The 13,009-nt window shown below is 39.8% G+C and overlaps 1 protein-coding gene across 1 annotated transcript in view; it reads left to right on the top strand.

Annotated features, from left to right (window-relative positions):
* Window positions 1–1,294: 1,294 nt before the first annotated feature.
* The window catches only part of l(2)k09848 (lethal (2) k09848), a 49,330-nt gene continuing 37,615 nt past the window's right edge, over window positions 1,295–13,009 (top strand). The window contains exons 1-3 of the mRNA XM_070091584.1: window positions 1,295–1,501; window positions 3,597–3,709; window positions 11,896–12,017. Coding sequence (XP_069947685.1) covers window positions 1,441–1,501; window positions 3,597–3,709; window positions 11,896–12,017 — 296 coding nt within the window. The 5' untranslated portion in view covers window positions 1,295–1,440. The remainder of the gene's footprint in view (window positions 1,502–3,596; window positions 3,710–11,895; window positions 12,018–13,009) is intronic.

Below are 13,009 nucleotides of genomic sequence, written 5' to 3'. Positions count from 1 at the left end.
TTCAACGATGAGAAATTTCAATTATTCTGATATGGTAAACATGAGGAAATTAAAACTTCATCAGAGTACAAAACAAATTCCTTCCACAAAATAGAGCGAAAAACCAACGTCAAAGACCTGGGAGTGATCACGTCGGAGGATCTCACCTTCAAGGACCATAACATTGTATCAATCGCATCTGCTAGAAAAATGACAGGATGGACAATGAGAACCTTCAAAACTAGGGATGCCAAGCCCATGACACTCTTCAGGTCGCTTGTTCTATCTAGGCTGGAATATTGCTGCACACTAACAGCACCTTTCAAGGCAGGTGAAATTGCTGACCTAGAAAATGTATAGAGAACCTTCACGGCGCGCATAACGGAGATAAAACACCTCAATTACTGGGAGTGCTTGAGGTTCCTGAACCTGTATTCCCTGGAACGCAGGCGGGAGAGATACATGATTATATACACCTGGAAAATCCTAGAGAGACTAGTACCGAACTTGCCCACGAAAATCACTCACAACGAAAGCAAAAGACTCGGCAGACGATGCAACATCCCCCCAATGAAAAGCAGGGGTGTCACTAGCACGTTAAGAGACAACACAATAAGTGTCAGGGGCCCAAGACTGTTCAACTGCCTCCCAGCATACATAAGGGGGATTACCAATAGACCCCTGGCTGTCTTCAAGCAGGCACTGGACAAACACCTAAAGTCGGTACCTGACCAGCCGGGCTGTGGCTCGTACGTTGGATTGCGTGCAGCCAGCAGTAACAGCCTGGTTGATCAGGCTCTGATCTACCAGGAAGCCTGGTCACAGACCGGGCCGCGGGGGCGTTGACCCCCGGAACTCTCTCCAGGTAATTCAGTTATACAATTAAGCATCTAATAGCACCTTAATTATTTTAACAAATGTGAGTTTGTAAACTACGGTAGATATTTACAGCTAGAATAAAGGAGCTAGTGAATATAATAATAAATGAATGTATTAAAAGCAAAATCAGTTGCACCTGAGGTAGTCAATAGCACCTAGACTTATGAATAAGACTCTGTAATTATTCTAAAACTTGTAAAAAATTGAAAGAAAAAAATGGACTATTACAGAACAGATAATTCAGTTATACACTTAAGCATCTAATAGCACCTTAATTATTTCAACAAATGTGAGTTTATGAACTACGGTAGATATAGTTGTAGATAGTACGGTAGATATGGTTGTAATATTTTTAAAGATGTAATTATCCCTGGTGGAATCTGATAAAGACCTATTATGACCTCTGTAAGCCTGCTTTATTTTTTTTTGTCCTAGCGCTCACAGGATGAGCATCTGGTGCACAGGTTACCGTGCAGCCTTAATAACACCTTTGGTCTGGTTGGTTCATACGGTCCTGTGGTCGTCTCAACTTTTCAACCCAACAGCAACAACAACGTGGGTCTTGCTGGAAGAATTACAAAAATGGAAGAGGTCGAAAAAGATTTTAATGCCTATATTGGCACAGAGACAGGAATATTGAAAGGTAAGTTTTTAAGTCATTAATTATATGAATTAGCGTATTTGTGCCATACACAATATAACAATTGAACTTCGATTTTGAATAATCATGTAAAATTTAACCTAGGATACTGGTTGTTAGCAATATTGTATACTGTATGTGGTTTATTTTTAACCAATTTATGCTGTCTGCCACTTGAAGCATTTCCAGCTTTTTGAAATTCATCCTGGTCTATATAGATGTTCTCAGTATTATGAAGAACAAAAAATAGTCTACATGGTGTTGTATAGGAGATAGATATAGGGTTTTTTCTTGTGCAGGTATATACCTTTGATGAGTTTCGATTTTTTTCCTCTACCAGAACCTGGCTCTTTGCCTGGCTTCTCTGGTGCTTGCTTGCCCAACCAGGCTGTTCTTGCTAGCAGCCTGCTGGCTCTTATATCCATCACAGCCTGGTTGACCTGACACTTGGTGTTTCTGATAGCTTCTAGTAAGATGCTAAACAATCTGGGACCATAGATATTGATAGTGTTGTTGTGCCCACAGTGCCCCTGTCTTTCACTAGGCTTATTTACAACTCCCTCCCTCCTACATCTCCCACTCTAGTATGTTGTTATGGCAGTGTGCAAATTTAGGATGGGGTCCTCATAGGGTGCATAATAAACATGTTAAACTAAGTCCTCAAGTACTTTCCACACACACACTATCATGTGTCTATCTCTCCTCTACTCCAGTGACCACATATTTAGAACTCTGAGGTATTCTCAGTAGTATAAGTGGTTTATTGACTCCATGTGGGCTGTAAATGATCTCTGCATTTGTTCCAGCCTTGATAACTACCCACCCTGAATGGAGCCATCATCACTGAACAATACTCCAAACAAGAGAGCTTGCAAGAAATCTGAACTGTATTGCAGTTGGCACAATTTCCCATCTACCAAGTCATTTTAATGTAGACATCACGCCTAACTAGAGGAACTTTAATCTTATCATTTGCTTTGCTTTTTACTACATTTGTCACTATTATTTAACCTGACATAGAATATTCCTTCATATTTTACTGAAATTACTGTCGTATCTGGGAAAGGATACCTACTGTTTTGGAAACATTCTTAGTTATATGCTGTTAAGATGGAGACCTAGAAATTTGTCCTCAGTGTGCCTTGTGATGGGTGAACCATTTATCGATATGTGTAGCTGGATATTTAATGCTCAGTTTCCAAAAAGCATGAAGTAGGTTTTGTCTATATTGAGAGGAAGTTTATTGGTCATCATCCTGTTTGATATTTTATGTAGCTCGCTGTTTACAGTGTTACTAAATATAGCCGGGTTTGAGTGGGAGGAGACATAAGTGGTGTCATCTGCGAATAGAACTGGTTTAAAAGGAGTCGCAGTGCATTTGGGAGGTCATTGATGCAAATAAGAAAGAGTAGAGAACCTAAGACACTTCTCTGTGGCATTCCAACAACTACAGGCTTAGTATTGGAGGTTATGCCATGTGTGTATACATACTAGTGTCAATATGTGGCTGTTAGACAAATGTTGTGCATTAAATTTTGGGAAGGTTAAATTCTTTGGTTGAGGAACCTTGATAAGCCAGGTGCATCCTGCTGCAGACACAGGTATGCTTTACTGTACTAAAAATACTGACTTCTACACCAAAGCCACTGTGGTAACCCCACATATCACTAACTATAATATGCCTATAGTAACTCACGTATAAATGTGCCATTCCAGTTTACATTACAGCCTCTCCTCACTTATCGATGCACTTGTTTACTGATGCATCAGACTTATGATAGGCTCTCTGACCAGTATTTATACCTAAATAATGTATATTAAAGCTGATTTCCTCTATTCTGTTTATTTCAATGTACAATACACTACTGTATAAACATTTAAAAATATACTAGAAATGTTATAAATGGTGCAAAGGTGACATTAAACAATGTCAAAGATGGTTGACACAATCCCACTACCATTATAGTATGCTCCTCACTTAGCAACGAATTTGTTTAATGACGTGGTCTTAGGAACAGAACTCTGTCATTAAGTGAGGAGAGGCTATATTATGTTTGGTACTAATGAGTATAAGTAATGTGCTCAATATTTTACACAGGTGTCAATCTAAATCAGAATGCTGTTATTCACAAGAATTTCCATAAAATTAAGGCTTTAGAACGTGACCAAGAGATCACATCCATGGCATGGGGAAACGAGGATCAAACAGAGGTGAGTGACTAGATTAGTTTTGCTAAAATATATAGTAATTCTACTCAAGTGTAATGTATCACTTGAAAATAGTATAGAATTTGCAGTTAACTCTTTGAGGGTCCAGCCCCTCAAGGAAGGTTCCTTGATGTTGGTGAGGGGCTCTTGATTTAGGGAATTGGATCTGTGCTCCAGTTCCCCAAATTAAGCCTGAATGCCTTCCACATCCCCCCCCCAAGGCGCTGTATAATCCTCCGGGTTTAGCCCTTCCCCCTTGATTATAATAATAATAATAATAATTTGAGGGTCCAGTCCCCCAGTCTGAAAATTCCCCACAGGGTCCAAGAATTTAAAAAAAAATTATTATTTTTTCTTATGAAATGGTAGAGAATCTCTTTCTGAAGGTAATAAAACAAAAATTACGAAATTTTATTAAAATTTAATGAAATTACATTTGTGAATTTTGCTGTGTCAGTGATATTTATGCATCGGCGATTTTGCCCAATTTGAGTCCTATTTCGGCCAATTACATTATTCCATTACACCAAATTCTTAGCTATTTCACTAGTATGTGTTCTGTTTTATCTATTGAGCACAAGAAATTACCCAGTAAACTATTTCCACTACCCATTAAAGTGATTGGAAATTGGTAATTTGTCTAATTTACTTTCTAGTTCTTGTTCTTGTTTATTTCCTCTTATCTCCATGGGGAAGTGGAACAGAATTCTTCCTCCGTAAGCCATGCATGTTGTAAGAGGCGACTAAAATGCCGGGAGCAAGGGGCTAGTGACCCCTTCTCCTGTATAAATTACTAAATTTAAAAAGAGAAACTTTTGTTTTTCTTTTTGGGCCACCCTGCCTTGGTGGGATACGGCTGGTTTGTTGAAAGAAAGAAGAATACCAGCACATTTGTGAATGCATATTAGATCCACCAGTTGACATGTATTGGACACACAAGACAATTTGTTTACTTTTGAATATCGGCAAATTTTGAACATTTCTGCTACTTTGAGCTCAGTTTCAAGCTATTTTGAGTACTAAAACCAATCAAAATAATCTCTGTTTCTGTAAAAACCACATGAAAATACACCATAGTCGCAATTTAATCCAAAAACACAGTTACAGTTTTGTTTTTCTCGCTATGCACTGCTTGCTGCAGGATTTGTTTTATATGGTGCACACTTACCACATAAATACATTCTCTCATATCTAGGCCTATATTTACCACTAACAGCTTATGAGTGTGCTGAGGTCATGATGTAGTACTACGGCTTGGACTCTGGTTTCAAAGCTGTAGAACTATGGGACAGACCCTCAAAGGGTTAAAGTACAAGTATTCTATATTTAAAATATGATGCATAATGTATGCATAGTAATGACATATAAAATTAAATACTCTACCTTTATCCACCACAAGTTTAAACAGTTTTTGGTATGCATTCATAGATTTACTAATATATGAAGTACTCTCCTCTAAAAAAAATAAATAAAAAGCTGCCATAGACAACTTAGCAAATGTAGTAATAATGAAAAATAAACATAAACATGGCATAGAATGTGATTGCCTCGTCTGACGAAGTGTTTAATTAATTATATTTTGGCTGGAGAATTATTCATTTATAACACTTAATAACAGGCTGTTACTATTAATTGAAATATGTCATCTTTTACTCAAAGTACAGTGGTCCCTTGAGTTGTGCAATTAATCAGTTCCAGAAGATAAAGTGTACCTTAGAACTATCATAACTCAAACCAGAAAAAAATTCTTTTTTTTTCAACAAGTCGGCCATCTTCCACCTAGGCAGGGTGACCCAAAAAGAAAGAAAATCCCCAAAAAGAAAATACTTTCATCATCATTCAACACTTTCACCTCACTCATACATAATCACTGTTTTTGCAGAGGTGCCCAGATACAACAGTTTAGAAGCATATATAAAGATATATAACATATCCCTCCAAGCTGCCAATATCCCAAACCCCTCCTTTAAAGTGCAGGCATTGTACTTCCCATTTCCAGTACTCAAGTCCGGCTATATAAAAATAACCGGTTTCCCTGAATCCCTTCACTAAATATTACCCTGCTCACCCTCCAACAGCTCGTCAGGTCCCAAATACCATTCGTCTCCATTCACTCCTAACACGCTCATGCATGGTTGCTGGAAGTCCAAGCCCCTCGCTCACAAAACCTCCTTTACCTTCTCCCTCCAACCTTTTCGAGGATGACCCCTACCCCGTCTTCCTTCCCCTGCAGATTTATACGCTCTTCATGTCATTCTACTTTGATCCATTCTCTCTAAATGACCAAACCACCTCAGCAACCCCTCATCAGCCCTCTCCCAATTTCCACACTTCGAATTCTCTGCATTATTTACACCACACATTGCCCTTAGACAGGACATCTCCACCGCCTCCAACCGCCTCCTCGCTACAGCATTTACAACCCAAGCTTCACACCCATATAAGAGTGTTGGTACCACTTTACAGTGGACCCTCGGCCAGCGATGGCATCGATTAACGATAAATCTAACTAGCGATACATTTTATCGCAAAAATTTTGCCTCGATTAGCGCTAAAAAACTCGACCAACACTATTCCTTCCGTCTGAGATGCGTCCACTTCTGGCCAGTGTTTACAAGCCAGCCAGCCACCGCGGTCACTTCCAAGCATACAATCGGAACATTTCATATTATCACAGCCTTTTTAGTGATTGCACCTGCAAAATAAGTCAACCCTACAGCAAAAAGGGTGAGATTTACTATGGATATGAAGAAAGAGATCATTGCTAAGTATGAAAGTGGAGTGCATGTCTCCGAGCTGGCCAGGCTGTACACAAAACCCCAATCAACCATCGCTACTATTGTGGCCAAGAAAACGGCAATCAAGAAAGCTGTTCTTGCCAAAGGTGCAACTATGTTTTCGAAACTGAGATCGCAAGTGATAGAAGATGTTGAGAGACTGTTATTGGTATGGATAAACGAAAAACAGATAGCAGGAGATAGCATCTCTCAAGCGATCATATGTGAAAAGGCTAGGAAGTTGCATGACGATTTAATTAGAAAAATGCCAGCAACTAGTGGTGATGTGAGTGAATTTAAGGCCAGCAAAGGTTGGTTTGAGAGATTTAAGAATCGTAGTGGCATACATAGTGTGATAAGGCATGGTGAGGCTGCCAGTTTGGACCAAAAAGCAGCTGAAAAATATGTGCAGGAATTCAAGGAGTACATAGACAGTGAAGGACTGAAACCTGAACAAGTGTTTAATGATGACACTGACAATGTTGTGAAACACGTTAGGAATGTCATAAAGGAACGGGAGGTACAGGCCTCTATGGGCAGATATGTTGTGCGACAGAGGTCCAGTGACTCTCAAGCTGGTCCTAGTGGCATTAAAAGAAAGGAAGTAACCCCGAAAAAGGACTTGCCACCTCAAGTCCTAATGGAAGGGGATTCCCCTTTTAAACACTAAGACCATCAACACACTCCCCTCTTCCCATCCCATCAATCATCACCAGATCTTCAATAAAGGTAAGTGTCATGTAACTGTGCATGTCTTCAGTTTGTGTGTATTAAAATTAATATTTCATGTGTTAAAATTTGTTTTTTTCAATACTTTTGGGTGTCTTGCACGGATTAATTTGATTTCCATTATTTCTTATGGGGAAAATTAACTTGACTAACGATGAGCTCTCAGGAACGGATTAATAGCGTTAGTCGAGGGTCCACTGTACTTTCATGCATTCCCTTCTTTGCCTCCATAGATAATGTTTTTTGTCTCCACATATACCTCAATGCGCCACTCACCTTTTTTCCTTCATCAATTCTATGGTTAACCTCATCCTTCATACATCCATCCGCTGACACATCAACTCCCAAATATCTGAAAAACATTCACTTCTTCCATACTCCTCCTCTCCAATTTGATATCCAATTTTTCTTTATCTAAATCATCTGATACCCTCATCACCTTACTCTTTTCTATGTTCACTTTCAACTTTCTACCTTTACACACACTCCCAAACTTGTCCACTAACCTTTGCAACTTTTCTTTGAATCTCCCATAAGCACAGTATCATCAGCAAAAAGTAGCAGTGTCAATTCCCATTTTGTATTTGATTCCCCATAATTTAACCCCACCCCTCTCCCCAACACCTTAGCATTTACTTCTTTTACAACCCCATCTATAAATATATTAAACAACCATGGTGACATTACACATCCCTGTCTAAGACCCACCTTTACCGGGAAGTAGTCTCCCTCTCTTCTACACACCCTAACCTGAGCCTCACTATCCTCATAACTCTTTACAGCATTTAGTAACTTACTACCTATTCCATATACTTGAAACATCTGCCACATTGCTCACCTATCCACTCTTATCATATGCCTTTTCTAAATCTATAAATGCAATGAAAACTTCCCTACCTTTATCTAAATACTGTTCACATATATGCTTCAATGTAAACACTTGGACTACACATCCCCTACCCACTCTGAAGCCTCCTTGCTCATCCGCAATCCTGCATTCTGTCTTGTCTCTAATTCTTCAGTAATAACCCTACCATACACTTTTCCTGGTATACTCGGTAAACTTATTCCTTTATAATTTTTACTATCTCTTTTGTCCCCCTTCCCTTTATATAAAGGAATTATACATGCTCTCTGCCCATCCCTAGGTACCTTCCCCTCTTTCATACATTTATTAAACAAATATACCAACCACTCCAACACAATATCCCCTCTGCTTTTAACATTTCTGTCATTATCCCATCAGTTCCAGCTGCTTTACCCCCTTTCATTCTACGTAATTCCACACGCACCTCCCCGACACTCACGTCCTGCTCTTCTTCACTCCTAAATGATGGTATACCTCTTTGGCTAGTTTATGAAATTACCGCCTCTCTTTCTTCGTCGACATTTAAAAGTTCCTCAAAATATTCCTGCCATCTTCCCAAAACCTCCATCTCCACATCTAACTCCTCTACTCTGTTTTTAACTGACAAAACCATTCGTTCCCTAGGCTTTCTTAACTTGTTTATCTCACTCCAAAAATTTTTCTTATTTTCATTAAAATTTCTTGACAGTGCCTCTCCCACTCTATCATCTGCTCTCCTTTTACACTCTCTCACCACTGTCTTCACCTTTCTTTTACTCTCCATATGCTCTGCTCTTCTTATAACACTTCTGCTTTGTAAAATCCTCTCATAAGCTACCTTTTTCTCTCTTATCACACCCTTTACCTCATCATTCCACCAATCACTCCTCTTTCCTCCTGCACCCACCCTCCTATACCACAAACTTCTGCCCCACATTCTAATACTGCATTTTTAAAACTATTCCAACCCTCTTCAACCCCCCCCCCCCACTACTCATACTTGCACTAGCCCACCTTTCTGCCAATAGTTGCTTATATCTCATCTGAACTTCTTCCTCCCTTAGTTTATACACTTTCACCTCTCTCTTACTTGTTGTTGCCATTTTTCTTTTGTCCTATCTACCTCTTACTCTAATTGTAGCTACAACTAAATAATGATCTGATATATCAGTTGCCCCTCTTTAAACATGTACATCTTGAAGCCTACTCATCAACCTTTTATCCACCAATATATAATCTAACAAACTACTTTCATTACATGCTATATCATACCTTATATATTTATTTATCCTCTTTTTCATAAAATATGTATTACTTATTACCAAACCTCTTTCTACACATAGCTCAATTAAAGGCTCACCATTTTCATTTACCCCTGGCACCCCAAATTTACATTCTACTCCCTCCACAACATTTTTACCCACTTTGGCATTGAAATCCCCAACCACACGTACTCTCACACTTGGTTCAAAACTCCCCACACACTCGCTCGACAATTCCCAAAACCTCTCTCTCTCTCTCTCCTCTACACTTCTCTCTTCTCCAGGTGCATATATGCTTACTATAACCCACTTTTCACATCCAACCTTTATTTTACTCCACTTAATCTTTGAATTAATACATTTATAGTCCCTCTATTCCTGCCATAGCTTATCCTTCAACATTATTGCTACTCCTTCTTTAGCTCTAACTCTATTTGAAACCCCTGACCTAATCCCATTTACTTCTCTCCACTGAAACTCTCCGACCCCTTCAGCTTTTTTTCAATTTTTTTTTTTTATTAACACATCGGCCGATTCCCACCAAGGCAGGGTGGCCCGAAAAAGAAAAACTTTCATCATCATTCACTCCATCACTGTCTTGCCAGAGGGGTGCTTTACACTACAGTTATAAAACTGCAACATTAACACCTCTCCTTCAGAGTGTAGACACTGTACTTCCCATCTCCAGGACTCAAGTCCAGCCTACCAGTTTCCCTGAATCTCTTTGTAAGTGTTACTTTGCTCACACTCCAACAGCATGTCAAGTACAGTGGACCCCCGCTTAACGATCATCTCCCAATGCGACCAATTAGGTAAGTGTATTTATGTAAGTGCGTTTGTACGTGTATGTTTGGGGGTCTGAAATGGACTAATCTACTTCACAATATTCCTTATGGGAACAAATTCGGTCAGTACTGGCACCTGAACATACTTCTAGAATGAAAAAATATCGTTAACCGGGGGTCCACTGTATTAAAAACCACTTGTCTCCATTCACTCCTATCAGATACGCTCATGCACGCTTGCTGGAAGTCCAATCCCCTTGCACACATAACCTCTTTTACCCCCTCCCTCCAACCCTCCCTAGGCCGACCCCTACCCCGCCTTCCCTCCACAACAGATTTATACACTCTTGAAGTCATTCTGTTTTGTTCCATTCTCTCTACATGTCCGAACCACCTCAACAATCCCTCCTCAGCCCTCTGGATAATAATGATTTTATGGTACGTAATTCATTCCAAGACCCTAGAAGTGCAACTTTTACTGTACTTTGGACTTGCACACTAACAAATATAACTTGGAGGCATTGTACTGCCCTTAATCTGCTGCTCACTTATCCATAGTAACAACAGTCTTTCCATCTCTGATAATTTTTCAGCCTTTTTTCTTTAGTCTGGATTCATCTGACACTTTAATATCTTTTATCATGTGTTTTTGCTTGATTATAGTAGAATTGGTTCAGAGTGGAAAATTCACACACCAATACTTTAATTGTAAGTCCTGCATCATTTTTTTTTTTTTTTGTCATGCCTTGTTTGATTTTGTTTTTCAGAGAAATTGCCTGTCCACTGTAATATGAAGATATTTTTATGGCAGGTATTTACCATTGTTACAGCTGAATATTCAGTGAAAATGTTATAAGATTTAAATAATGTTGCCTTCCACCATCATTGGCCTTCGGTTTTCAAGACAGTGTACCTCTAGCCTCATTGGTGATGCTGAATTTTGGCTCAGATTTTATTTAGCACTTCCTCTAGTAGTAGTAGTAGTAGTAGTAGTAGTAGTAGTAGTAGTAGTAGTAGTAGTAGTATTAGTAGTATTAGTAGTAGTAGTATTAGTAGTAGTAGTATTAGTAGTAGTAGTATTAGTAGTAGTAGTATTAGTAGTAGTAGTAGTAGTAGTAGTAGTAGTAGTAGTAGTAGTAGTAGTAGTAGTAGTAGTAGTAGTAGTAGTTGTTGTTGTTGTTGTTGTTGTTGTTGTTGTTGTTGTTGTTGTTGTTGTTGTTGTTGTTGTTGTTGTTGTTGCCGCCGCCGCCGCCGCCGCCGCCGCCGCCGCCGCCGCCGCCGCCGCCGCCGCCGCCGCCGCCGCCGCCGCCGCCGCCGCCGCCGCCGCCGCCGCCGCCGCCGCCGCCGCCGCCGCCGCCGCCGCCGCCGCCGCCGCCGCCGCCGCCGCCGCCGCCGCCGCCGCCGCCGCCGCCGCCGCCGCCGCCGCCGCCGCCGCCGTCGTCGCCGCCGTCGCCGTCGTCGTCGTCGTCGTCGTCGTCGTCGTCGCCGCCGTCGTCGCCGCCGCCGCCGCCGTCGTCATCGTCATCGTCATCGGAGTTTTTCAGGGCTCAGATAATTTCATTATGTTTTTTAAAGTACAGCACACTTTTTTTCCCGTTAAAAAATTGACTGTTTGTTACTTTATTTCTACAGTTAATGCGGCATATCAAATAGTTCACTTAGTTTTCAGTTGTTCACTGAAAAATTGTATATGATCCCTTTGTTATATTTTGGTGTCTCAGGTGCTGACTACACTTCTTTGTTCATGAGTTTAATAACATGATTCAGTTTTTTCAATTTTTTTTTTCAGATTTTGATGGGCCTACGAAATCAAACTATACGAACTTTTGATACAACGGTGAAGGCATTTGTATCTCTCCGTAAAATTAGTGTAGGCGAGGGACCTATTGTGTCTCTAGCAAGATATGATGGGTAAGTAGGCCTAATTACCTTAAGAGCAAAGGTACAGAGAAGCTCTGCAATACTGTACATCTACTAGCCCACCATATAGTAATTTTTTAAAGCTGTGTGAAGTGTTTATGCTTTTTGTTTCTTCACCTTTATTTAATCACAGTAACATGATTCCTGTGAAATCACTCTTATCTCAGGATTTTTTTTTCCATTGGAAGCACTTATTATAATATCTCCTCTTGTGTCTTATTCAGGTATTGTGCCAGTCTGCCAGGAAAAAGTTTTAACTATTTTTCTGTCTTGCTAATTGTTTTAAGAATAGTATGTATACATACATACATATACACAGCCTCTTCTCACCAATGTACTCATTTACTGATGACTCAGGCTTATGACGGGCTCTCTGACCAGTATGCATACCTAAATAATGTATGTTAGAGCTGATTTCTTCTATTTTGTTTATTACAATATACAGTACACTACTGTATAAACATTTAAAATTATACCAGAAATGTTACAAATGGTGCAAAGGTGAAATTAAAATAATATCAAAGATGGTTGACACATACCCACTACTATTATAGTATGCTTCTTACTTAGCGACAAATTCATTTACTGATGTACTCTTAGGAGAGGCTGTATATATATTTTTATAACACACCGGCCATTTCCCAACTTGTATTCGATTCCCCATAATTTAATCCCACCCCTCTCCCCAACACCCTAGCATTTACTTCTTCTTCCACCCTATCTGTAAATACACGTATGTTCAACAACCATGGTGACATTACACATCCCTGTCTAAGGCCTACTTGTACTGGGAAGTAATCTCCCCCTCTCCTACACACCCTCACCTGAGCCTCACTATCCTCATAAAAATTCTTGGCAGCATTTAATAATTTACTACCTATTCTATATACTTGCAACATTTGCCACATTGCTCCCCTATCCGCTCTATCATATACCTTTTCTAAATCCACAATTGCAATGAAAACTTCCCTACCTTTATCTAA

The sequence above is a fragment of the Cherax quadricarinatus genome, chromosome 36 (genome assembly GCF_038502225.1).
Source record: "Cherax quadricarinatus isolate ZL_2023a chromosome 36, ASM3850222v1, whole genome shotgun sequence".
Lineage (NCBI taxonomy): Eukaryota > Metazoa > Arthropoda > Malacostraca > Decapoda > Parastacidae > Cherax > Cherax quadricarinatus.
The sequence above is the reverse complement of the archived record's forward strand: the minus strand, read 5'-3'. Positions and strand labels throughout refer to the sequence as shown.